This window comes from Neodiprion fabricii, chromosome 2 (genome assembly GCF_021155785.1).
Source record: "Neodiprion fabricii isolate iyNeoFabr1 chromosome 2, iyNeoFabr1.1, whole genome shotgun sequence".
Classification (NCBI taxonomy): domain Eukaryota; kingdom Metazoa; phylum Arthropoda; class Insecta; order Hymenoptera; family Diprionidae; genus Neodiprion; species Neodiprion fabricii.
The window spans coordinates 40,037,431-40,065,208 of record NC_060240.1 but is presented as its reverse complement, the minus strand read 5'-3'; the positions used below and the strand labels follow the sequence as shown (position 1 = coordinate 40,065,208).

Below are 27,778 nucleotides of genomic sequence, written 5' to 3'. Positions count from 1 at the left end.
GATATTCTTTCTCTTTTTGTTCCCCGCGATATAACCGGTACTGTAGAAAGTGCACCGACGCGGCCGAGGAGCGTCCTCCCGTCTGCCGCTGCACGGCTTTTAGTTTCCACAATATATTTCACCTCCGCATCACATGAACGAATATACGTACGTACGTGTACCTACATGGGTAGTAATACGCGGTATCTGCAGCACGCCGCTGTAGTAAACGCTTTACGTAGCGGGTGTCTGCAGATTTTACCGAAGAGGTGTTGCGAACGGCCCTGATTGCCCCGCGAACCGCATACTTTACGCGGAATAGACGCGCGGACGTATCAGCGTTTCACCGTTCATTAATTATCGTTGAATCCCAAGCGCGTTGGTTGCCCTCGACCTTGGGTCGCATGCATCAGTCGTATGCGTGGTGGTAACGTTTGTAAATTACAAAGAAACGGTGAAATAGGAGAACGCTGCCCGAATACGATGAGAATTTTTGAGCGAGGGCGTGGTTCTGGTAATTATCATTAGAAATCAGCGTTCTTTTTTCTCCCTCTCCTCCTCCTCTTCTCCTTGTCTCATTTCCTTCGAAATCCCGACCGACCACCGAGTCACGGTCGGCCATTTTATTATAAACATTCGCGTCTCGGCCCGTCAAACGATTTCTTTCCCCGTTCTGACGGGTGTCAAGGAACGTGTTCAACGCACGTAATTCCCAATTCACGCGCATGAGATATCGCGTGACCGACTGACAGCGAATAATTGGCACGCGGGGTGCGAGCGATGCACGATAGGCGGCGCAGCGGGGAACGACGTTCTCGTTGTCGAGGTTGCGGCCGAGGAGAGACGCCCAACGACGTCGTCCGCGACGGCACCGCTTCCTCGCGTCACCCGGTAAGTTTAGCGCCGAAGCGCACACATGCACTCGAGGCAGCCGCGACTCGTGGTATATTACAAAGCCAGCCGTTATTTATGTACCTGTTGCACAGCAGCGCCCCTCGCGTACCTGTGCCCCCCTTGTATACGCCTTGTTCACCCGTTCCTGGCGCGATGGTGTAAGTCGAGGAGAAGAGCCGGAGAGCCTTCCTTTCCGCATAGCCAAGGTGCAGCGAGCCGTACCTGCCAGGCTCTCCCGGCTCCGCGTTGCGTGTTACGTTGTACAGGATAGGTATAGTCTCAGTATGCGCGGCGTGGTCTTCCTCCTCTTCGGGATCCCTGGACTCCAGCATCTTCTCTTCCTCGTCCTCTACTTCATTGCCGGTTATTACAGCGCGCGAAATCGGCTGAAATTAATGAAGATCCAGCCGGGCGGGTTCAACGATCCGGAGAATCGATTTATCCCCTAATTGAGGAGCAATTAACGACACCGATCATGCTCGGTCAGCCTCGACAACTTCGAACGATCATTGACAGCGGACACGAACGCGGGATGGGGAATACTAGACGTTTCGTAATCCGAGTTCAACCGAATATCAGCTTCGGTTAACGGTGGTGAGCTGGTGTAACGATATCGCACGAGGATCGAGAAAGAGGAGAGTCGAAACTTCACGCACGGAATTTGCACATACTTACGCCATACAGACTAGGTGTATTAGATCGGATGTTTCGAACGTAAAGGCGAGCGCAGGAACAGATACGCGCGCAACGATTTGTTTAAACGGATTCACACACCCACCGACTCGAACGTCAAAGATCTTAACGCTCCGTGACGTTGACGTGTGGCGCAACTGCATGCTTAATGTAAACACAATACTTCTTTCATACAAATATTTTTGTTTCGTGAAAAAGCGAGAACCGAGTGTCCAAGCTTGGACGACGAGAGGGTCTCAGCACCGGTGCGTGCAGTGTCATCAGAAGAAGATGAATAATAAGAGGAAGAATATATTTGGTCAAGTCCATTCAAATGAGAAGACGCGAGAAAATTGCTGGACAAACACACGGGGGAATGGTTTCTTATTATTATTATTATAATTATTATTATTTTTCGGCAAAACGACCGCGCCTTCTCGATTTTACTTTCAGGAACAGGCGCATCTTGTAATATTAAAGAACAACACGCGCGTTTTGTCACTGAATTTTAATTCCAGTGCCACGAATCGAGCTTTACTCAAGATCTCTTTCCCGGGACGGCAGTGAGATTGAAATAACACAATCATCGAAATCTGTTCAAGATTTGAGACGGACGGTTTCCCAGTAGATCGTACGAGCTGATGGCCGAAGTAGCGAATTTATTTCCGCGCCATTCAACGGGGTGAGACTTTTAAGACGACGAAACGCAACTCAAGTACACGTACAAGTGCGGTGGACAAAGTTTTCTACCGGTGATTGTGAACAAGTGTCAGAGTCTAGATCTCCTGGTCGCGAGACAAATCGATGTATTCTGTTCCCGGGAAGAAAAATATACGACTTTGGCGTGGCGAGGCGACGCGTACAGATGAAGAGTGTATAATTTGTGAGTATCATGTGCGGCCGTGATGCGAGGTACGTTGTATCCGTGGCGTAGGGTTAAGAATCCGAACGGAGAACAAGTGACTCGTAAATAATCGATGCTGTGTGCATTGAGGGTTCTCACGGGGAGCCGAAGGGGGAGGGCCGGAGTTATATCGGGTCTATCGAAGTTTCGGTTTCAGTTTTGAAAATCCGTGGGTCTCGCCTTTCATCTTCCTCTGGACCAGCTCCTAAGTTATATCCTAGGTAGTAATTACCGGTGGCCGCTACCTGCCCGAAACGGAATAGGCCTGCCGAATAGCATTTAATTTTATACCATAGGCGGTTGTATACACCCGGTTCTCGTATCTCCGCTACGTACGCCACGCACACAGACCCAGACGGACCCAGGTACGCGTCTTATACGCGACGCGAACGATCGTCGTGAGCAAACTGTGCGAGGCTCGTAAGAGACCCGATGCGATGGGTCCGGTACCGCAGCCCATATATCTCTCGCCGTTAAAAGCGAGCCTATACTTACGTGTTCCTGCTGCTACCCGATCGACCCCCGTCAGAAAAGACTGCAGCTTAGATATCTAGCCACAGGAATTGACCACAAATTACCAAAATAATTAAAAATTCTTTCTCGCGGTGAGCCGAAGGCGGAGTTTCAGCCGCCATACCTCGGCGTGCTTGATACGCGAGCTTTTCGTTTTTCAATTCAATATTCCGACCCTTTTTTCATCGAATTTCAGACGGCGCAATCGGCCCTGGAGAACGGCTCCTTTTCTTTTCGCCGATCGGATGCAGAGGTGGGCACGGAACACAAGAGAGGCGCGTCTGTTCCCTGCGAAGAAAGGATCGTCTGTCCGTTTGTCAAGTCCAATTAACGGCTGGGCTCGTAGCCCATTGTTTCGTCAGAGCTCGCCGCTGACGATTGCGTTGTATAACCTCGAGATCCAACTCCTATATATCCATTTCCCGGTTCCGTTTCTCGGAATCCCGCGAGGAAGGCTTGCATTAATATTTAACGGCTTCTGCATCGCCGGCCTCACGGCGCAATCGTTCATAGCAGGTATACGTGTAGTACGTAAGCATTGCGTTCCTTTATTCATGGAGGATCGAGTACGCAGGCCCGTAGTTCGAGATCGTCTCTGGAAATCCTGCGTTACGCAAGGAGGGGGAGGCTGTGTGAGCTGGAAAGGCCGCGGATCGACGCTCTGGGACACAATGATTATTCTTCGATATTCTTCAATCCCAACACCGTGCCGCGTCGTTCGCCTTGACAGACCCGTTGCGGAACCTGCAGCTTCTCTCCCGCAGCGCGTGTCACCCTGGCCAAGATTTACTGTTAATCGAAGAATCCCAGCGGAGGATCATTCGCGGCAAAAGGTTATCCAGTGCTGATTACGAAGGTAAGTAGGCAGACGGGTATGAGGTAGGTACGTAGGTATATCGCAGGCGAGTGATGTACGCGCGGTAATTAAAGCTATCTTGTAAACTGGTTGCTGCCACTGCCAGAGTGCAGGCACGGTGCAGAAATGATAAATAGAATAGAAAAATCATTTGCAGTAATAGAAATCTGACGGAGATCCTCGGAGACGCGAGGACGTTGCTTGCGTTGTAGCTGTACAACACACGACCGTATTATACGGGTAGGTATACAGGCGGGAATCGATCGATCGATCGGTTTCTGAAACCTCGAACTGTCGGCGAGGAGACATACGATACGCGAAACAATGCGGGAAGGTAGAGAGAAAGAGAAACGGAGGGAGATAGAGATAGACGGAGAGAGAGAGAGAGAGAGAGAGAGGGAACGACGGGAATTGAACTGTACACACTGCGTACAATGTACAAACGCATACTCGACGTGTCGGAATCTGAACCCTTCAAATTCGACCGCAACTTTCTAACGAGGCTGGCAAAACGAATTCGTCAGATGGTGGGGAAAAAAAGCGATTTTAGAGACGTGACGAAATATCCCTTTCTTCGATCATTGCTACGATGCGACGAATTTTTTTTGTCTCTGTAATAGCGAATCAATTACTCGTGTTAGAAATTTTTCGTACTTTCGGCCCTCTTCAGGGGGTTCGGATTCCGATACCCTCGATCCGTGAGGAGATAAGGGACTTTTAAACAACGGGGAATTGTTGACGCGCAGGCAAAGTTTGTTCGAGCTGCGATACGAGCCACCGCAGAGGCCACTGTGCGGACAGACTCACGGGCTGCGAGATTTCTTTGACGGCATCCAATTACCTACCTGCCTACCCATACCTCCGAGCATCAGGTGGAGGTTGTTAGCCCTCGAGCGACCATTGCTGAGATTTCTCCGGGCCGTGCGAGACCCCGCAAACTCTGTAAGCAGAAGCACGCGAATCGACAATATGCGCTTGTCCCAGGGGGTCGGGACTGACTGTCTCTGGTTTTACTCGTTCCTGTAATCATCATTTCGACAGGTTTGTTCAAATCGCTGATCGTCCCAGGAATGATGGCAAAAACGCGGAAGATCCTGTAGAATGCAATGCGCTCGTAGAGTTTCGTCGAGGTTTTGCCCTCACGGTCACATTATCCCTGGACTACGATGCCCCAAAAATGCCGAGGCTGAATCTAGCAGCGAAACGTTTTAATATTCATTCGAACAAGGTAACGAAGTCGAAAAATCAGAATTTTTCGCAACACCTCGAACCCTCGATACTTTTATAGAATTACGAGGACGAAACCGAACCGCATTTTTCTATTGCCAACAAGTTTGACAGGACCGGCTGCTAACTCTGGCTGCTAGCTTCGGCTGCATCGAAAAATGTGTGCACGATGTATTAAGCACGAGCTCGCTTCGCAAGGGCCTCTTTATTACACCAAAGGCTTTTGGTAGCCGTTCGGATTTCGTGCTCGTGTAAATCGAGGACCATAGGCGTGGTTAGAGCTGAGAAAGGTGAGTATCGAGTGCAGGGAGTTAAAGCGAAGCGTTTAGCTCTCGGTCTCCTGGTCACGCGAGGCAGAAATAAAAATTGGCCCTGGAGGCCTTCTCCCGGCGAGTATCACGGTCCCGTGGTAGTCACAGGTGCTCGGCTCTGCCGCGTTCCAGATGAATCTCTCGCAGGCTTTGCGCTCAGTTGCCGTTGCCTGATCTACGGCGCCGTTTTTTCCGCTGCGCAGCGTTCGAATGGCTCACGCACCCATTCGAGCCGAGCACCGTCTATCCCGATGGATGCAGCGGGCCGACGAATAACGACGCGAAGCGAGCGATGCACCTAATCCCCTTTTCGGTTCGATTTGACCCGAGACAACGGGTATCAAGCCATCAACCTTCCCAGGCCCATTTTTCACAGACTAGCGGATTACACGGTGGCAAATTGACCGAGACGAAGGCCTCTGGGCCTAACTGTATTCCCTCGTATTCGGACCACCGATCGATACGGGTGAAAAAAATTTTTCCGTGCACCGATCTCGCGTTTTTACTCCCGCAAATCGCAGCCGCGACCAACCGCAGAGAATTACGCGCTTCGTCCGGATGATTCGACCGAACGATGTACTCGCTTCTTTTTCTTTCTCCTTATTTCTGCGACTGGCAATCAACGGATGTAATCGAACCGAGCTTTCGAGATTTTTTCACTCCATTGTCAGACAACTGAAAGGGCCCCGTATTCGCTGTGTGCGACTCGTGGCGAAAACTTGTGCGAATCGCGACGCCACCTGCGTCTGCACAGAGGATCCCGACCCTGGTGAACAATTGACAGGGTCCCAGGTCAGAAGGCACATTCTCGCAGCCCTATTCTTTCGGGAAGAATAGACGGAATAGACGGACAGGCATACCTATATAAGGAGAATTGAGAAGAAGTGTCGCCCGAGCCTGACCACATCGGTCCCCAAAGAATCGCTGTTGAGACGGTGTTTTGTGGGAGGAAGAGAAGGGACGGGGGGCAGTGGCAGGTCGATTGCGGGAACGAAACAAAATACAATGGGCAGAGATCGTGAGACTCGCGTAATCCGATTCTACACCGACACTGGCACTGCTGTGCGGTGTTCTCATTGCGGGTGCGGGATTTTTGGGGGGCAGAGGATCGTCGTCCGGTTCGAGCTCTGAGCAAATCGACGCGCGACGTAAGCCAATATCGGCCGATCGGGGGGGTCGGAAAATGGGATTAGCATGGTCTGATACCGTACCTGTATGAGGTGGGCGAGGAACAGAACGAATGCAACGGCCGCCCGCATGACTTCCCTCGGGGTCCCTTCCACTACCGCATCACCACTCAATGTTTCTTCGCCTCGTTCCGCGACTCCAGCAGCTTGCAATATTATCCTTGCACTCTTTCAACAACAACGCCGTTCGGTATACGCGACCGTCGATGTTTCCGGACGCGCAAGTGTTCGTCGGGTGACGGAGAGATCCTCGCCTGCGGAATAGGAGAGTATAGTAAAAAGCGCGACGAAATGAACCTGCACTGAATAACGCTCGCGCCGTGTCACCACTTCACTCCTCTCGTCGTCTTCGTCGTCGTAATCATAATCATCATAATCATCATAATCATAATCATAATCATCATCATCATCATCATCGATGGAAAACCACCCACAAACGTTATATCCACCACCTGCTACGCGTCGTCACGTGTCGCGGGGACCCGGGGGCGGCATCGGACGGCGCGCCCTGCAGCCCCGCCGACGGAAACCGCGTAACCGGACACTTTTCACGGTGGCGCTTGGCACCCACAACCCGCAACGGAGATGCGGCTCCTCTCGAACGCTCTTATCGCCCGACGAACTTCCACCTGCCGTCCACCCGCGCACGTGGGGACGTGAGTTATCGCCGGCGTTCCACCTTAGGCGGAAACACCTGACGCTGCACGGTTCGTCGTTCCTTCCGCCCTCTTCGCCGATCGCAGTCCTTCAACCCCTGCTCGTCTCACTCGTCGTGTAAAAGCGCGCCGAAGGCAACCTGCGCCGGGTACAATAAACGGCGTGTACAAGCTCTCCTAGAATTGCTTATAGAAAATCGCTCCCACGGCCCGCGTTCTACTTTGCGGCACTGCAGGCCGCTCACCGCTTCACCACGGGGGGGAAAGGGACCCGGGAGGCTCAGGGGTAGGAGTGCCGCTCTTTCAACAATACACAAGCACCGAGCTCCTCGGTTTGCAGGTAAGAATTTTTTCCAAAAGAGGTGACGGAGTCGGACGTACTTCCTTCCTTAAACTTCACTAACTTCCAACGCCTTCCGACCGAATGTATCGTGACAGGGGCGGCGGATAGGGGCGCGTTAAAATTCACCCCCCATCAACCGATCCTCCCGTAAAATATCCAGCCACACTTCACCACCGATACCTTTGCATACCCATATAATTATATCTTTTCACACCCACTAACAGATATTTGCTTGTGACACATGTACAACACGTTGCGGTATCATCTCCACGTGCACTGTTATTTATTACATTATAGTTTCTCCTTCATATCTTATTTTCCGTTTCCTCTTTTTATACGTCACACTCGGTGCACCAGAGGGGGATGGCGATCCCTAACCCCTGCAGGCAACTGTCGTACCGTATAATTTTCACTCCGCGATCACTGTGCAGCGAATTACACACGCGTTCGTATTATGCACGTTATACAGTGTGTAGATGTACGTATATACATATATTACATATAATATACTTTATATATGATCACTACTGTATATACAACAATATATACATGTATATGTATATGTATATGTATATATATATATATATATGTCGGTCGTTACACCGGCGGGCTTTCACGTTATATTATAGCTGCGGCACAAGAACTTGCCGTACGGTCAACAACTATACGTATACAGAGAGAGAGTCAGGCGCGGCACTGCCACGGGGTCTTCGCGACGGTTGCTGCGGGGATACTGAGTCGGAGCCGCAGGCCGGCCTCCGGGCCTCCCCCCCGCCCCCCGTCGGCCCCCTCCTCGACACCCCATCTCCGGGGGCCCCCTCGTCCTCTCCTGCCGGCTCCTCTCTCTCTCCTCGTACCCCCTGACAGCACGAATACTCTTGCGCCGGCAGCATCCACCACCATCTCCACGCTCGACGCCACGACCGCTGTTCAACCGTACTACAATAACTCCCCGCATCCCTCTAATGCTCGATCTACGGTGCACGACGACGCGCGTACGACGGTACGTGTAATAACGCGGAGGTGTGCGGCAAACGCTTTTCACGAACGAATCCCGCCCGTCCGCACACCGACTCAATTTCGTGATATCCTGTACAAAGGATGCATTGAGCACGGATTTTTCAGGTATGATCGATCATCCCCGCAGGTTGATCGGGACAACTTTGATCCCTTTCTTTTCACATCCGAAAATTACGGCTCAGGGAGCGAGAGATAGAGAGAGAGAAGCGCTCGACGCAGTCGCCCCGAGGTCGGGTACCAGCCAGGAGTCTTGCCGGTGGTACCCGGGGATCCTGCTTCAGGAGGAACACGTCCAGGTGAATGCGGCGGTAGCCGCAGCACGCGATGGTGTGTACGATGTAGGTACATCGCATCGCGCCGGGTCTATCTATTCCGTTCTGGCGTGGTCGGCGGAACGTTGACCAACACGGAGGCTTGCAGCATCGGCTCGGGACGGTAGAGTGGAATTGATGCTGCGCGGGACCCGGGCGGTCGGTCGGTCGGTCGGTCGGTCGGCCGGCCGGTCGGCTCTCTTCCTCCGGTCCCCCCTCCTCGGCGGCCCTGGCTGACTCGGGGCCTTGCGTTGGCCGGCGGGCATCATGGCTACTCTGGGCTCCGTCTTGCGGCACAACACACGGCGGAGAGCCCGAGGGTCAAGGAACTCCCTCGGGAACAGGTTCACCCCCCTCCGCCCCCCGCCCTGTACCCCCTCTGGTTCGTACCTTAGGGTTTACTTATTTTCTCTTATTACGACGGACCGTCTCTCTCTGTCCCCTCTCTCTGTCTCTTTCTCTCCTCCCCCTCCCCCCTTCATCGCTCTATCTCTTAGCGGCCCCCCCTGCGTGTCGTACGGGCGAAGAGCCGCCGCCGTTTGTATGCGCTCGTATGTGCTCGACCACCTCGGGCCCCGGGGGTGCTGCCATGCCTCTCCTCGGTGTGTCTCGCGAGAGCCAGATACGAGATTCCACCTGTGCTCCTGCCGCTGCCGATGCTGCTGCTGGTGGCTCCTACTGCTCGTCCCTCTTGCCCCCCGCGTTAGCCGCACTCGGGGCCCCACCTCCTCCTCCTCCTCCTCCTCCTCCGCAGCCCGACTACCTGAGCTGTATTAATAATAGTTGCATTTTTATACCGCGCCCTGCGCCAACCCCGTGCAAAAATCCACAACGATACATGCAACAGAGTTTTCAAGAGCCTGATCGCCGATCTCTTCGTCGTCCCGCGGGGTCTCGAAAGTTACGCGGAGCCGAAATTGAATCGCCGCGATGCATTTCGCAGCGGATAGACGTGCCGCGCTCGTTGCAACTATTAAACGCTCTCTCGGAGCGCCTAGGGCAAGTCGCAGCGTTGATATGATGCAGAAGGTGAATGGTGCAACGCTGCAGGAGTCCCGGATCTCGGGCGAAGGGTTTCTCAAGAGCTGCGGAACGCGCTGCTCTCGGCAAATACGAGCGGACGGAATTCGATAACAACCGAGCCGATATAGGTACCTGATTGGTGTATTAATAATGCAAAAATTTTCATACGAATTCCATGGCCGCGTATAACACGCCGCAGTCGCACGTTATAAACGACAACCGCGACAACTGTATCGTGAGTGGTGAAATTCCCCCCTTACCCGAGGTTATTTTCATATCAAGTATACGTAGGTACAGCAACTTGCTCAAGAAAATTTCTGGGAAACGACACTTGGAGCCACCGCGCGTGACAGTTTTTTACATCGGAAAACCGGTGCCGAAGAATTTCTCTGTCATAACTGCAGCTCCTGGTTTCGAATTTACAATATTTGCGGACTGTAACCAAGAAGCGAGGGGGACACTCGATCAGAAATCCCAAGATCTGATATTTCGACTTCGATTCTCCTGCCTGAGCGAAGGAAAACGTTGAGAAAGAGGACGAGAGAGGATAAGAGACGATAAGAGACGCGTACGGTGGATCGTATAGGTGCAGGTTGATGTTTCTGGAAGCGAGACGTGGGCAGGAACAAGTAGCGTAAAAAGGGGATAAGGTACAAAGAGGAGTAGAATAAAGGCGGGGAACTTTTCACCGTTAATTAAAAACCATATATTCCGGCTGTTAATTACCAACTTATCACTTTAACTGCCGGCTAACCACAGCTTCGTGGAAACAACTGTTGAGTCGAGTCGAGTCGAGTCGAGTGTTAGCCTCCGCGGGTTAGACCCTGTCGACTGTTTACGGGACTTTCCTTTCGACGATTCGAGCTGGCCGGCTATAGCTGCTCACGGTCCGAGACGAACCTCCTGCCTCCTCGGAGTGATCTCAAAAAACGTGAATTGAATTTCGTCGCCGGATCGGGCGTGAAGACGGGTCCGTACGGCGTGTATCCGAGTCCCTCTAAGTGACCACGATACAAGCATTAGACGATAATCGACTAAACTTGTGATCGGGGCAATAAAAATCATCCCACCCCTCTACCATTTACACATTCCAACGCGGGCGTTTCTTTTCTCCGCTCGTTAATTACAATTCGATAGTCCGGCGCGCGGTCACTAACGAGCGATGAGTCGACGTTTCGTTAATGAGTTTTCTTTTTACACACGTTCACTCGGCAGGCATCGCTGGCAGGTTCTTTTATTTTCTCCAATTGGACAATTTTTGCGCCTTTGCGTATACACACACGCGACACGGACACAGGTCCACGTGTATCGCGGAGCCGCGGTTCCCCCTGGCCCGTCTTAATTAGGGAGATAGAGAGACCCCGGGGCGAGGCTTGATGACGCGAAACGGAGGAAATAAAAGTAAAAATCACTTAAAGATACAACTAAAGCAGAAAAAATGTCTTATCATTTACTTATTTATTTATTGTTTTTTCTTCAAAATCCCTCCGGACCTCGCGTCCTCCAGCCAGCGGCAGCTTCTCTCGGGAGCGAACCCGAGTCTTCCGTAACCGCGGGTCGTCAAGTGTTTTTCCTTTTCTCGAGTGGCGGGGCCCGAGACCCGGAGGCTTGGGGCGGTCGGGACGCGGGCCCGGTTAAAGAGCCATTAGTAGAAATCCCGGTTTTCGGAGGTACCTCGAGAGGGACGAGGCGTAGATGTCACCTGAGATCTCGGGTGATATATTGGAGTCAGCACGGATGGTTTTAACGAGGGCCAGCAGCTCCTCGTCTGACCCTCGCCGGTCCCCGCCGCCGCCTCGGGCCCTGCCAAAGCCGGAGGTATGCTCGCGGGTTTAACAGGTGCGTTCTATACCTGCCGGCGCTGCGCGCTCCGAGTGCAGGGACTTATTGAAATCCGTTTAGCGTCCGCAAGAAACAAGGCGCAGGGCCTCTGCTCCCACAGTTATTAGAGCCGCTCTGACTGTCCGCCTCTGCGGGGCCCGAGTTTAAGGGGGTCCGTTGACAAGCCAGTCCCCCAGTCACCTGTCAATTATAGACAGAGGACCGCCGCGGGATCGGCACCCTCACGCAACGATCTCTATCTTAACCGAGGAAATTCAAACGCCTCGGCTCTATTTAGCGGGGGAAATTTCAGAAAACGTCGCTTCACGATACATATATCTTTCTTCCGTGGGGTCCCGTTTTTTCACCGCCATTCGGAAGATGGAGATCTTTACGATTCCTGCCGTAAAACCCGCGCCGGAAATTCCATCGGGATGAAAAATTCGAAACGACGTAACGTGGGCTAATTAATTACGCGTCGAGGAAACTGTACGTATCGAAACATCGAACCATCAGAATTGGCGGCTCCGGATAGAGCTGATTTGTTCACGGGGTTTAACATGCGTTTAAAATTCTTCAAATTAAAGGAAACTCGATTTCAAGTATACCTTCAACATGTATCCACATAACAACGGGCATACCACCGGAAAGATACCTACCGTCACTCCTCTACTAATTCACCTGCCCACGGGATACAAGATAATCCGTTCAAAATTATGTCATGTGCATGAAAAAAATTTAACATTGATCGTGAAAAGGAGTCGACACGTACAAAATAAAAAATAAAATGATTAACAACGCGTCGTCACGGGAATTGAATAAACGCGATTTATCCCGGGGAAAGAAACGTGGGGAAATATTGAGCGGAGAGTTATACTCGCATCGAATGGAAAACACTAACCCGTATATATTGTCTTGCTCGGTAGTAAAACTCCGGAGTTGGACAAAGAGAGGCAGACACGTTTTCTTTGACGACACCGGCGGCATGCGGCGAAGCTTCGGCACATAATACAGACGGGCAGTGTAGGTGCAGGTACCTACGAGTTAACAGTAAAAAGATCGAATTGGCTCCGGTGTCTCGAGAGCCTGCATGGCTTGACGCGATAGTCTCCGCAATCCGCACGCCTCCGCGACTTCCAGCCTCATTCAGGTCCTTCAGACTTCTCCAGTCAGTCGCGGTCTTAAACCGCGCCCACAATGCCCGACTAAGTACTACGAAAAAAGCTCTTTATCTCCAGTCCTTGTACTGCTGAAGTGACAGAAATCTATTACACAATTCACTGCTCGTAATTTTGGTGAGAAAGAATGAAGGTTGGTTATTGGATTAAAAAACAAATGCTGGTCATTTTTACATATCACTATAATATTCACGTTTTGGAAGCTTTCGAATGAATTAAATTTTTTTTTTTAATTATCTGCTAAATGGATGTGGACTCAAAATTCTGAATTTTTTCTATGTACACTGAGTGAGTTGGGTACCATTTTTTGAGCGGAAGTCAAATCACATGAAAAAAGGAGGGTTCTTATCTTTGACGGCGATTCAATTGTATCCTGAAACATTCAGATCTCCATCTTCAGCGCAAATTTGAAGATAATTGATGTGATTGCTGAGCGATAAATGATTAAGATTTAAAATTATCGAGACCGGTCGAAGATGAGAACTCAGCCGACTCTCAATTTTGAAAAGATTCCAAATTCTGATAATTAGTAAAACGGCGAAGAATTTTCAGCAACTAAGGGACGAACAGTCCCGAACTTGTTCACAAGCGTCTAGGCCACTGAATTTTTCCAGTAGGTAATCACCTTTATCTTTGACGAATTCTCTTTCACCTAGACGATCGGATCGGGGATTCGAGGGTTTTGCGAGGGCTGAACATCATCGACACTCAAAGTGAAACTCTGACTCGATGCGTGCACGCGGCCGCGGGCGTTGGGCCTCACGCCGCGTACCAAGGGTCGGGGGTATAATATTAAGAGTTAAAAATTGCACAGGCTCGAGCTCACCTCTACGCCCCCGCGGACCTGGGGGGCCCAGCCTAGGGCCTTGGGCCCCACGGAGCCGAGCTAATCGCCGCGCAGCGCGGCGAGCACGCCTGCCGCTGGGAGTCCGCGGGTCTCTATCTGGCTTGGTTGGGCCTCACCCTCGCCCCGCCAACCGGCCCCGTCTAATTTATCCTCTCGGTGTGTATCCCCGTTTGCATGGCCCTCGAAAAAGCTTGGACGGGCCCGTTTTTGGCCCCGTCGAGTAATTAATGAGAAAATACGAAGACAAAGACCCAGTCAATCGATTGCGGACCCAGAGTTGCGCGCCGGCCACTCGGGGCCCGACGCCTGGCGGATTCCGACGTCTTCTGCCTGGGCGGACCCTATTTTTTATTAATACCAACGACGATTTGTCGTATATGCCCGGAGAGAAAGTACCATTCAAATTCTCACCAGTGTGTGGGCACGCCTCGAATGTCGCCTCGAAGTTTCCGTCTCCCTTTTCATCGCGCCGCGAGCGCAGTTTCGTTTACAGGTGCGTTTACCATTTACGGGGGACCGGTATTATAGTTAACTTTGATAGATGGAGAAAATACGTATTCAGTCACGCTGTACTTGTTTGCTGACAAAAAAGATCCCAATTCTTAGTTTGTTTCTCGTTTTTTTTTTGGGGGGGGGTTTTTTTTCTGAGCGACGTCAAAAGCATTGGCTGGCTTCGGGTTAGCTCGTTTTAGTTCCTCGATCATCGGAACTAGCAAATGACCGGTTTTTGGCAAACTGACTGGACTCCAACGACTGTCTTCTAGCGATTTTGCGACTCGATACCGGGCCGGTTCCCTAGACGGTCAATTTAAAAATGCGAACGCATAAACGATCCGCAGCTCACCGTTAATAAGGCAATAAAACGCCGCCTGGAAGCCGTTAAAATAAATTGATATATTCACAAAGTTAAATGCCCGGAATAAACGGGCTCTAGCATGACAGGAAATTTGCGCGGCGCCAAGAAGAAGATATCATCGACGATCGTCGCGATCGAATTATAATAGATCCATTCCAATATTGCTTCGAAGTGAGAAAAGGAGTAAAAAAAAATCGCGTTAAAAATCGATTTGGCCCAAGGAGAAACGGACTTCGAACCGCGGTCGTCCGTCCGTCCGTCCGTCCGTATGTCTGTCGGAAGAATAGTCATCTATAAAAATGCAGCGAAACGGTACACATAATACTTTTATTTTTCACGCATTGAGCTCCGTGACACTAATTACATTGGCCTAGGGTCAAAACGCGGTATTCACGTCCGATATCAATCTTAAATTATATTTCTGATCGTTGCACGTCATTTAACAATTTTTCAACTTTATTCATTCGCTCACTGATTCACGGCATCCGTACTTCCTTCGTCCGATCCTCGTTTGCTGGGCTGGCAAGAACGCTGCATCGAACCTCACAGACTCAAGTCCGTTTCAACGCGCGTCTTGCCTACTCTCAAATGGTTGTGCTGGCTCAGTTTTAACGCCGCGTGTCTCACCTAGTGCGCTTCGAGATCAGGAGGCCCCGATAGCCCACGGGCTCGAAATTCTTCTTAACCGCTTTTGATCTGTGACGAAATATTAATTGACGCAAAAAGCGCGACGGCTATCCTTCGCTCTCCGTTCACGATCTTAGACGAATTTACGAACCACTCTAATTATCGGATACGGGGCAACGCTCACGAAAATTCTCAAACTCGGTGGCTAACTTCGCGATGTGAAACCAGTTCAAGGTTCCCCGTTTCTTAACTGCAGTCTTTTAGGCGGATAAAAATTGGCCATATTTTTCGGTGCATTTTTTACGACGTACTCGGGGACGAGTAATAATTGATATGAAATGGAGAAAAAAATTAAAAATCAAAAGCTTGTATTGTGCTGCGTGAAAACCAGTCCCGCGTTTATTGAAGATTGATGATCGTAGAACGTGGGAGTCTGACGCAGCGACAAGTTAAGACTGGACTCGAGTGAGTCACAGACGCGCAATCAGTAAAGCGCGGATGAGTAAAAGCACGGCATGCCTATCGGTGGTCGATTACCGGAATGAACTTTCAATTCACGGACGCCGGTGTAACGAGCGCTTTGGTGAATCGAGTACCTGCGGCATAAAGTAGCAGTACGGCGAACTGTAGCGATGTTAGAGCGGTTCCGAAGAATATTTTGCTTCTGTTGTGTACCGTAGGGAAATCGGTTTAACGAGAGCTTGAGAAGCTAATCGTCTCTCAAGACCGGAGGCATTCATCCCGTGCTGCGGAACGCGAGATCTTTAAGTCTCACTTTTAGCTCCGGCTCGCTCCTGCAGGGGAGTTTACACGCAGGGTATACACGTTGCATCGGTGAGCTAAATTAGCGCTGCGTCGAGAATCCTCGTACAGTGCTTACCTGCGTGCGGGGCAAAAACCGGTGCAATTACGCGGGCAGCGAGGTACAAGTACGACTAATTCCAAAGTGCCTCTTGCGAGCGATCGCGACTGCAGGAGAGGCCGATTGCCCACCGCGGTGCACAATAACGCCAGCATCGCGTAATGCATACATATATGTATGACGCAGCCGCGGCGAAAACGGGGTCGCCCGATTTGCAAAGCCGCATTGCGCGCCGGCTGCGCAGCGCCAGTCTGGAGGAAAAACGGCAGCGCGTGTGTCTAGCTGTTTCTCGTTCCATAACGCATAATGCACCGAGCCGATAGTCGTCGTGGAAACTATTTCGAAACTGAGGGCGATCGCCACGCTGCGTATTGCGTGCGTATTGCGTAGCGTTGCGCCGCGCCGCGGAATTCAATTATTTCGCTATTACTTCTGCCCCAGGAGTCGAGCGCCGCGTTCGTATCGATACCGATACGCGAATCTCGCGACACGCGGAAATGCGATAGGTTCTCATACCGCTATAGCGGAATGGCGATAAGCCCTGAGAGTTGGCCGCAGCTCTTAAGTGGCTATTAGTTCTGTCATTGTTCTCCGTCGCGATTGATTGGCCCTCCTTTTCTACTCTCACTCTTTATTCTTCCACTACTTCTTCTTCTTTCCGTAAAAATTCGAGTCGTACCTATTTGGCCTACCTATTCATAGTTTTGCTATTTTACTGAACCCGGTGACCCCGTGACCGCACCGATGCGGGGGTAAATCAACGCCGTCTTGTTCCTGTACCGTTGGTTAACGGAATTTTCATATTTTATGACTGCTATGCGCGCGGTGAGTACTCGGCATCAAACCCCTTATGTAGATGACTTCGACCTATCAGTGTCGCGGCATTATTCTTGATTCCGAACCATAGCTGCTATTCAGAGCCAGCTGTAAAATCGGTCGTTCGTTTGTGTCACTTACGTGTCAATAGAATGTTTATTTTATATCATATGATTCTCAAAATAAATATTGCACGTAAAATTTAGAATTGTCGTAGATTTAAAGAGATTACAATAACTTGAAAAGGTTTCGCATCATTTCAAGGATTTTCAGTGACTTGAAAATATTCCAGAAGATCGCAGCAGAATTTACGCACGATTCTAATGGTTTTTTTTTTTAAATTTTAACGAATTTTTGTCATCAAAATGCAGTTGAGATAGTTTCAAAATGTTCCACCGACTCGTATGTCCAGAGTTTCGAAAATAGTTGATCTGTGGTTTTTTCGCCACAGTATCCTAGAAGAACGGAGAGTTCACGTTCCATGGAATTACATTCCCAGGTCATACCTACTGAATTGACCGATTTTCGAAACTCTAGAAAAGCAACTGGGTGCCCGAATTTTCGACTAGCCGTGCGTGGAAGAAGAGGCGTAGTCGGCACTGCCAAAAGCACGAGCAAGAGCGTGGAACGCGAGCCGAAAGAGTGACGCCGGAGTGCGAGAGTAAAGGTAGGCTAACACACATATTGTTATGGGATTCAATGTCGGTTTGCTGCAGGCCCTCGTCGGGCAGCCTTGAGTCAGTAAGACGGGTTTCTGTTTTTACTTCCACACTTCCATCCTCCGAGGCTCTCCGGTGTAGTCAGTCCATCCTTCTTACTAAACCCACTCCGCTGCTCCTTTTTCCTCTTCATCGCATTACACACCGGCCTCGTTGCATCCACCATACGTACCCATTACTCCACTCTCATTCGGACGTTCATCTCATCCTCTCCGAAGAAGCTTTTGTTTCATTCTCATTCTCATTCTCATTCTCATCCTCAATTCTCTTATTTTTCTTTTTCACGGAGCACATCCATCTTCAAAGGGTTCAAAATTCGAACCATTTCCAATCGTTTCGCCGGATCAAATGAATCGACACTCAAGACCAGTTCCTGGCACTTGGTTTATCGAGTACTTAAGATTTATTTTTATCCGAGCACGAAACGAACCCGCATCCCTGGCCCCTTCACCGTGTAGAAATACGGTTTGGTATCGGACCCGGTCACAGATCGAGCTGCGGAATGGCTGAATCAGAAAATGTCCAACCGATCAGCGGTCGCACCCTACGATTAGAGATTTCCATACTGGACGTGGAAAGTGAAGAAATTTGCCTATTCGACCGCTCGTACAATCGCCTCGATTAAATAAAACAAGTTTTACCCAGCACGAGATACTATCTGGGCATTATAATGGTCATAACCGACAACGGTCACACTGCGTTGCATTGTGGCAGGTGCTGACCGGTTTGAATAGTGCCACCATGCGTCGCGGTTATTGCACAACGTTTGTTACGCGTGTCCGGAGTCCGATAGTCGAATTCGCGGAGAGTAAATCCCGTCGGCGTCTCCGATTCACCGGACAAGATAGCCGGGGGTTCGAGGAAAATACGAGTTCAGGTATAGAGAATGAAGCGTCTATCCGTTCTTGCGCGAGTTACCGGACGAGGCGGAGCCAATTAGTGATTGACGTGTGGTAGGGCATGCGTGTGTCCTGAAGGGACGTACGTAGGTGCGTATAGATATCTGTAAGAAATATCTTTATCGTGAATTCTGTCCGGTTTGCGGTAATGGACGTCGGTACAGAAGTCACTCCTGCGGAGCTGTAACGCGCGGTACACGACCACCCGACCGGTGTATATAAATTTATACACACGTATTACGAGGGCAAGAAACACGAGAGGAGTTTTCATCGGCGATTATCATCTCCTTAGAGTCACTCGAGGCTCGACGACGGGACGCGCGCCTTTCTCTCTCTCTCTCTCTCTCTCTCTCTCTCTCTCTCTCTCTCTCTCTCTCTCTCTCCCTTACTGATCCAATATCAATAATGACCAATAAACGGCGCGGCGTACATTCGCCTCGGCCCGGTCCTAAGCCTCGGCGCTGAGTCATTTCCATTACGCGGGTCTCGCCTGCCTCGCGTTGCAGCGCTGGACCCGAGAGACGAGACGAGAGAAGAGGACTCGGCTTCTCTCTCGATCTCGACACTCACTCACTGGACAGGTTGGAGTAGTTCTACCGTAGGAAGGAGGGAAAGGGAAGACATACCTACCATTCGTATATACGTGCATCGTTCCCGAGGGCGCGGACCGGCCCCCTACAGCGGGACGAAGAAGCTGGCGCAGAAGCGGCGGAGAAGAATCCCGCTCAGCTGCGCAGGGATTGACGGATCCTCGTCCCACGTTAACAACGTTCGAGAGGAGTAACCGTTACCAGGGCCTCGGGCCGCGTTCGAACTGCCCGATTATCACCCCATTCACCTCCGTCGGTGCGGAGCCAATAAACGCGAGCGATTGACGCGATTTTCCGGCCGCACACGCGGCCCGACGCTCCGCGAAACGCGCGCTCGAAACGCTCGACGGAATCGGGATGGAAGGACGGCGGTCGAGATCCGGCACAACCGGCACCGCGGGCGATTTAAATCAGGCGTAATTTACGAATTTAAATTTAATAGTCTATTGGGCTTCGGCTGCAGAGAGACGCTCTAAATTAAGTTAAGTCCACTCCGCCGCGCAGCGCCGTCGAATCTCGGCTCCCTCGCCTCGACCGGATTACACGCGCGTCAAACCGTGCGTGCACGCACACGAGTACGCACGCGAGTGTTTGCGTGCGCCTGAGTAAATCTGCATAGCGGCTTAATTAAGGGCCTCCGTCGATTACTTCCTCGCCATGTAATGCCGGAGCTGAGAGAGCGGCGCTCGTCATTTTTCCCGCTTTGTATTTCCCCGGCTAATTGGCCCCCGGTCTTAAAGAAATTAGTCGTCACTTTCGAACCGAATCCACGATGCACGACCCCTGCCCCAGGACGCCGGATCGCCGCGAAGGGTGCAGTCAAAACAACCGGGGCGGACAGGTCGAATTTTTCCCTCGTGTTTCCGATACCGTCTTCACTCCGAACGCCGCCGGAACGGTCACGCTTTCTAATTGAGAGCGAAACCCGACAGCGATCGCAATAATTTAGGGGTAGTTTGGCAGTGAGACGAAAACTACGCTTCGAGCGGAGCCGACGTTGTTCCCTTGTCTTAGAATCCCGTCGCGTTTCTTCAGCGTAGCGCTTATTTCTCGGCTCAGGATCCCCGCTTAGCTTAGTCACGCTTCGCAATGAGCGCCGCTCTCACACTCCCGTTTTTACCGTACGTCACGTAGCCGGTCCAACGCATCCCATTAGCCGTCATTATCGGGTTTTAATAGGCCCGCAGGAAGTGAGGACACCGAAGGAAGCTCCGATTGCCCGTTTCCTCCTCTGCCCCGTATCCCCCCGCCGCGCCACCGCTTCCAAATCCGCAGCTGCTCCCCCGCAGCGACGAGAATCGGCCGCACCTGTGCAGCCTCGAAGCGTCCCGATCCACCTCGTCTTCCTCCGGTCGGTGCAGCGAAGGGGTGGATTGTGAAAAGGGGCACGCGCCCCGCCGGCGCATCTGTCGCAATCACCGAGAGCATTGTCGGCGTTGGGGTGAAGAGATTTCCCCTCGTGTGTACCTAACAGGGGTCGCATGCAGGCCGTCTGGACTTGCGCCGAAGTCGGGCAGAGTATCATCAGGGCGTATCTCCGCGGTCTTTTTCCTCCTGCTGCACGCAGGCGAGGAATATACAAGTTCGCTGATATTCGACCGCAGCGAAGAAGCCCGCCTCACTGTTTTTGGTATGAAATGGTTACTTTGATCTGTTCATTCGTAGAGACGCTGATGCGCCAGGCTTGTACCGCCGAACTGCGAGGGTAAAATGACGCGTCCTTACGGATCTGAGACAGCCGCTGAAGTGGATCACTAGAGCGAAATCCCTGGGGTAAGTGAACAATAGACGCTACCGTCTGGCTCGAGTATCACGTGGTCGTCGGCACTGTAGCGAGTAAGCTTAGCTACGTGCGTATGAACGATTCAGGAGGGTTGTCGAAGCGCACTTGTCCCGTTCCCGCAACTGGATTCTATGGTGTGGCTACGGAAATGCGGCGCAGGCATTGTGCGCCACCTCGATCGGCAATGAACGCCGAACGCTGTGTCGCTTTTTTCCTCCCCTTTTTTACGGCGTAGTCATAACAGTTAACCCTCCTTCTGCCGATACCTCAAACGCGCAGATTGCTATCTGCGGTATATCCACACACGGTCGCGTTTCGCAAAGTGGCTTTCGAGCCGTTTCACGAACGAGTCCGTACTCGAGAATTTACACGTCCTTTGCTACAAGCTGTCACATCATACGCATAGTTAATTTTGAGCTAATATAAATGATTTACTTCTGTACTTTCTCGTTTCTTTTCCCATCAATATTTTCTTCCTAATTCAGTCTTTCTCTTGACCTCTACGCTTCATATTTACCACAACGTTTCGTTTCACGTGTAGTCTGAAATATTTTGCTTCTATTGTTTGTAAGACTGACATTTACTGTACCTTATCTCGTTAATGTCGAAATTTCCAAATCTCTATGGTATTTATCGCATCCGTACACTCCTGCTGTATCTTGACAATATTTTCCCCTTATCTGTCTTTTTCAATTTTGCAGTTCTCGTGACTCCTGACTCAGGGTTCTCCGTTCCACTTGCTTCTCGTTTGCTTCCACCGCGCATCTCCGTTGTTGTTCTAATCTAGACATATTTTTCGCCCCGACAACCCATCTCCCGTCTTTATCTCGCTGCGATATTTCCTGGACCATTGTCCTCTGGCAAGAGTCGACTTTAACGCTACAAGGGGACCGGAACACAGATTACTTGAGAAATAAGGCTGCATAGAAAAAATTCTGCTCAAGATGTCGAAAACTCGTTAGAATATAAAATATATTCAACACTCAGTGCCGGTGTTCAATACCCTTGTCCCGTATCGAATACGGAGCACGATCAATTGACGCTGTACGAGGACCTAATAGAGAAACATATCACGTATTTAACATTCCCAGGAACCCGTGACTTCGTCCAGGCGGCAGGAGAAGCACAAGATACCGACTCGGGCGGCTCGAAATCTGGGACAAGCGGCAATGCCGGATCATTAATTTCCATCTCCTCTATTTCCGACGATATAGAACGTGAAATCCATCACACTCGCGGTATCGGTAGATGAAATACGGATATAATCGATTCGGGCACCTAGCCGGCTGTGGGCATCGGGAACCGTAAGTCAGGCTGCAGGACGATCGGTCGGTCGGTCGACAGGCCGAATATCGGGCGCGCCGATATCCGCTGCCAGTTATTAATTATATCGACGGTCCGTTTCACGTGGGCATATCGCTCGCGTTCTCGGTGCTCCGATAGCGGAGTTATGGCCGTGCATGGCCCGGCATTGACCGAACGTCACGCAACATTCGACGGAGTAAAATCCCGAGGTGTGCGGTGCGTCCTTTGCCGTTGCGGGAGGAGCCGACGAAATTTTTCAATCCTCGTTTATGATTTCCGTGATACTTTTTTTTTTTTTTTATTTATTTTTGGTTGTTTTTTCATTCATTTTTTTATCTCGCTTCAACTCGCTCGGATCTATCGAAATTTTTCACAGAGCTTGATTAGAAACGAGTTTGTATACTTGGATTATTAGAGCCAGGAGTTCAAGCGGCTGCGTCTGGACCAGGGTTCGGAAATTGAATCGGAATTGTTGCCGACTGCGAGACGAGAAACGGATTGCTGGAGCGCCGGATCGCCGCTCTGTTGTGCTTCAAAGTGTATACGTATTGGATATTGTATATACTACGGAGGTACGAGGCTGGTAGGTATAGCATTGTACATTATACGTACGTGCCCGTTTCTACTTTCCAGATCACGTTTTTCTACCGAACAACACGAAGGCAAAGAATTTTCTGAACGAGTTTCTGCCATTACGCGAGTCACGAGGCCTCAAGATGTAATTCAGGTTGATCAATGACGCGCAAGAACCCGTATGAATTCAAACTCCAATGACGTTTAAGAATCTTACAGTTTTTTTCACTACAATTTTTATTTAATAATGCCTGTACCTTTTGTCCGCGGACCGGTGCGGGAATTCGACGCCGCAACGCTGCGGCTAATTTCTACCAAAACGGTTAAGCAAATATTCGAGCCGTAATAATTACATCCGTATTAGAGAAAATCTTCCGAAACAGGATCGTATATAACCTGTAACCAGGTTCATCCCCGTTTCCACCGGGGACATAAATTATCCTCGTAAGAGGAGGCGAAGCAGATCTGAAAATTTATGCGCATACGTGAAATGAAATTGTGTTTTTAATTAATAAAAATGCGGTATGGTTGATTACGCTTCGCGGCGCGGCGCGGGCGGCTAGAACCCACGCCGGATCACACAGGTGAGTGAAAAGCGTTGGTTCGATACGCCTACAGCGAGGCTCCGCGACGCACGATGCGTATGAATATATGAAGGGGGGCGGAGGTACGTTATAGCTAATAATCATTAGCCGGAGATGCGGGAGCAGATATCAGTCGAGGCAATCACTGCGGCGTTCGATCAAACGACTCGCCTCCGCGTATGATGACGACTGCGTCACGATAAATAGATACAAATTACAAAGTAAAGGCTGGATGGCTGCCCGCTTGCTGCCGTTGCCGCCGCCGCCGCAGCATCGACAGGTACTGCCCCGCAGGATAATGTATCTTGTGTACACGTTAACCTGCCTCAAGCCAAGCCTGTAAAATATTATTATCTTCGCTTGGCACGTACTCTTCTGCATAGATGAATATTTATTCACGCGGACAATCATCCCGGGGCCAGAGATTTTTCCCTCGCAAACTGATTCGGGTTGGTGCAACAAACTAGAATTGCTGATGGATTTTCATTCACGCGAAAATCTTGTTCGTAGAATTTAAAAGTGTGGAAACGTTCCAGTATCGAAAAATTTTAAACACACCAAGCAGAAATACAGAAAGTTCGAAACGTGATACAGCAAAATGGATAATCCGCAATACGATTCTGTCATCAAGAGGAATCCGATGTTTGCCATTCTATGTTCCGATCTTTCTAATTCTTTCTTCTTCATATTTGGACTTTCACCATTATCAAATTCTATGTAACAAGGTTTTTTTTTAAATTCAATATTGTAGTTATATTTTTCCCCCCATCGGATATTTCGCGAACTTTGTTCCGCAGAATAACTTGAAAACTTTCTCCCGGAATGTCATGGGATAATTTTGATGATATTGCAGTTATTATACGAACAATTTTTGCTGTCATCAAGAAGCAGCGTAGCGGTCATCAGGCGCCTTGATGCGCGACTCGCTACGAACAACGCTTGTTTTATTAGATGAAATTATCAGGGTCATAATTTGGACCCTTGATCTACGGCTGGTGGAGAAGCCGAACGCGCAAAGTGCACGTTGAAACACTGTCATTTCATTCCAGAGGGGGAGGGTAAATTCGCGCATAAGAATATCCGACCTCCAACACCGAGTTTGACGCAAGAAACCCGCTTGGCGTTGAAGCACGGGATGCCTTCTCGTCCCGAGTGATCTCCTCGTTGTCGAGAAGGGTTGTCGGCCATCATCAGGTGGAGATGCAAGCTCGGTATGAGGTAATTAAGCTTGAGAAGCGCCGCGATGCGATGTTTCGAGTAAGTCACCGAGCGCTCATTCGAGCTCGCGGTTCGGGGTCGTTTTTCTGGCCAACGTTCTGCGGTTCACCGCATGTCCAACACGAGTGCACCGCCTTCCCGGCTCCTTCAGCTAGTCCTTTTATCCGAGGGCCTCGAGTATATGCGAACTGCTGCACCCCGTGCAGCTCCATTAGCATTGCCTTGTGATCGCTCACGAGGTTCGCGTTATGGGATGCATTTTTATGCGGTTCGATTCGCCGCTGATTTTTTCAACAAAAAGACAAAAAAACCACCTCTACCGTCGACGCGGGCTCGCATGGCGGAATTTCGAGAGAAAACATCCGAGGGATTTCAGATTTTTAGATTACAATAATCGTTGTATCGCGAAAGAGCCGATGTGTATATCAATTTATTTCTGCGGTAACGTGACGGGAGTTGGCAAACGGCCGGTGTACGAGACACGGAGATGCCCTGCGGTCAGGTATACGTATAAAAGGTACAAAACTCGTTTTATCCGCCGTTACATAGAAACTTAAGAAATATAATTAACGTTTTTTATGTTGCTAAGTTTTCCATTGAAAGTTACAGTTTGTACATATATGTGTATACACGTGCAAATGTATACCGCAATAATATTATCGAGAAAAAAGCTCGAGGTTGAGATTAAGGCTGACGGCGTGGCTGCGGAGACGATGTTATACCTACCACCACTTCAGACCGGATCTACGCGAATTAGCCCAATTACGTGGATTTCAGTAATAGTAATATAGCAACGTCAGCGCGTTCTTAATATCGTATTTTATTGTTGGTACATTACGAATGCTGGGCATATCTCTTCTCGTTAGAACGTAAATCACTCTACACCTATTACCTACGGTAATACCAATCCCGTATAGCTGTATAAATAAAAGCTAGCCGCAGTCATGGCATCGCCGCGCATAAAGCAGCCTTTCGGCTCGGTATATCACTCACCTCCGTGTGGAAAAAGTATAAAGAGATAAATAAGAATGAAAAAAAAACCAAAAAAAAAAAAATAAATAAATAAAATCATTCAAACAGAAAAAAAAGTACCGAAATATCTCCGCAGGAAATTTCGGCAATACACCCAGAGGCGGTAAAAACATGGACAGGTAAAAAAAATTGCGGTTGCACATCTTCGGCGCGAATATGATTTGTTTGCCCAACAAGATAAGGATCAATTTTGTGTGAATTATTCCCTGCTTCTCGATTTATTGCCAAGTGGCAAGCGGCTATATCGCGTTATACAATCTGGACGCACGCCTCTGCTGATGACGAATACGTTTCGGCGAAGACTCGTGCGAGTATATAAATCCGAACTATTCACAAAGTCGGCAAAGGTTCCCATGAAAAATTTCGATTCAGGAGTACCCTGAACTCGTGCCATTTCCGAGAACGCCGGTTTTTGGATCGAAAATCGTTGATCCCCGCAGGACGAGTTTAATCCGTACATTTGACAAAAAGCTCGCGTATAACAAGGCCAGGCAACGAGTATCCGAGCCGAGTTCGTTGGGGGCGAGGAAGGGGCGAGGGGCGGATATCTCAGTCGGAACGATTCTTTCCGGTCGCCTTTACATCCACGGATACCTGCCCACCACGAGCGCCTCGCTCTTATTCGATTAACTCGCTTTTCTTATTTCGTTGACGTCCTCTCTTTTTATCGGGAGGTTGCCGAAACGCGGAGTCGCACCGAGACCCAGGGCCGCTCTATCTTTCTCCCCGTCTATCGGGCCCTACCCCCCGAACCCTTCGCCCGATTCCCGAGGCGCTAGACCCGATCGGGCCCTCCACCTTACGCACGAACCTTCGAGATCCCAGGCCCCGACCCAGCCGATAGCTGGGCCCGACACATCGGGCCCGCCCAGGAGGTACATTCTCCTCGCCACGTCTTCCGCCGTAATGAAAAAGGAGGAGATTACGTAGAAAAAGAGGAGATACCCCGACCGCGGGACGTATGCTCTATGTCCATTGTGTACAAATAAAGGCTACACGTATGCGCCAACGTGTCGCACGTATACCGTTTAATTGGATTTCGGATTATAATCCGAGTCACAGCCCGAAACGAAGAGTGACACCGGAATTTTTTCCATGGTTCGTGCGGTCTGTCTTCGGGCCTTATACGCGGAGCGAAATTGGCATTTTCGGTGGCGATGTGAATTATTCCCGGTGTTTATACAGCTCGCCCGGCCGAAGGGTGATACTTTCGGATTGGAATTCCTCGGTGGCGTAAGACAGGAAATAATGAAATTACCTATAAACACGTAATCTACGACCGGGAGGCTCGAGGCGACGAAATTCTGAGGCGTCCGCGGTACGCGGCCGGCAATAAAACGGCCATAATTTTCCTCCGCACGAGGACCCAAATTTCACTTTTCTCAACGACGATCGCGTCGCCGGTTCAGCCGCTGCAACGCATGTGCGGCTATCGGAGATCAGCCGCGTCAAACACGGATTGTTACAAAGAGTGACATACTGTAATGAGGAATCCGACACTCGGGTGCAAGGCGCGCCGAGGCGCGGCTACGACGAACAAAAATACCGATTAAAACGAGGGGAAGAATCGAGAGGAGAAGGACGACGAGCGTTTCAAAGAAATCGGAACACACGGAACCTTGACCGCGTCGCCGGAAAGAGGACGGCCGGGGAAGAGGAGGCGTTTCGAGTTTCGACAGATAGAGACGAAAACGTCGGTGTTATCTCTATCTCCCCGCAGGACGCTCGTGCGTCGACCAAACCGCGTCCTGAGGATCCGAAGCGCGGCGAGAGGGCGGGAGACGAAGGATGGCCCGCTGACAAATCACGATAAGTGCACTTGTTCGCTGCCCTCGTGCACGCGCGTTGCGATACTACTAATTAGACACCCCTGTCCCATTCCACCAAATTGATAAGGGCTATCGGCCAGCTAGGCGCCAAATCTATCATCGGTGCAGCGAGAGGTCCGTTCCGTCGAACGGGTCGGAGCTGAAGAGTAAAAAGGCCCCGGCTGCAGGAGGAGGACTCCAACCGGCGTTCCAATCAGGATTCGAATTAAATGCTCCCTCTTCGCGCGGACGCTGATGCACAATAACTTCACTGACTGAGCGTAACGAGACGAGACGAGACCGAGGAGTCGGGATTTCCACTGGATTCTTCGTAACTTATATCCAATTTTATTACGCAATCCGA

At 50.4% G+C, this 27,778-nt stretch overlaps 1 protein-coding gene across 2 annotated transcripts in view; it reads right to left on the bottom strand.

Annotated features, from left to right (window-relative positions):
* Nucleotides 1-27,778, bottom strand: part of LOC124175153 (protein jagged-1) — a 62,599-nt gene that overhangs the window by 14,944 nt on the left and 19,877 nt on the right. The window contains exon 1 of one of the 2 annotated variants that reach the window (XM_046555105.1): nt 6,568-8,261. The exons of the other annotated variant lie outside the window; for it this stretch is intronic. Within the exon in view, the coding sequence (XP_046411061.1) occupies nt 6,568-6,615 (48 nt within the window). The 5' untranslated portion in view covers nt 6,616-8,261. Of the gene's footprint in view, nt 1-6,567; nt 8,262-27,778 lie in introns of those variants that run through there. 2 annotated transcript variants of the gene reach the window in all.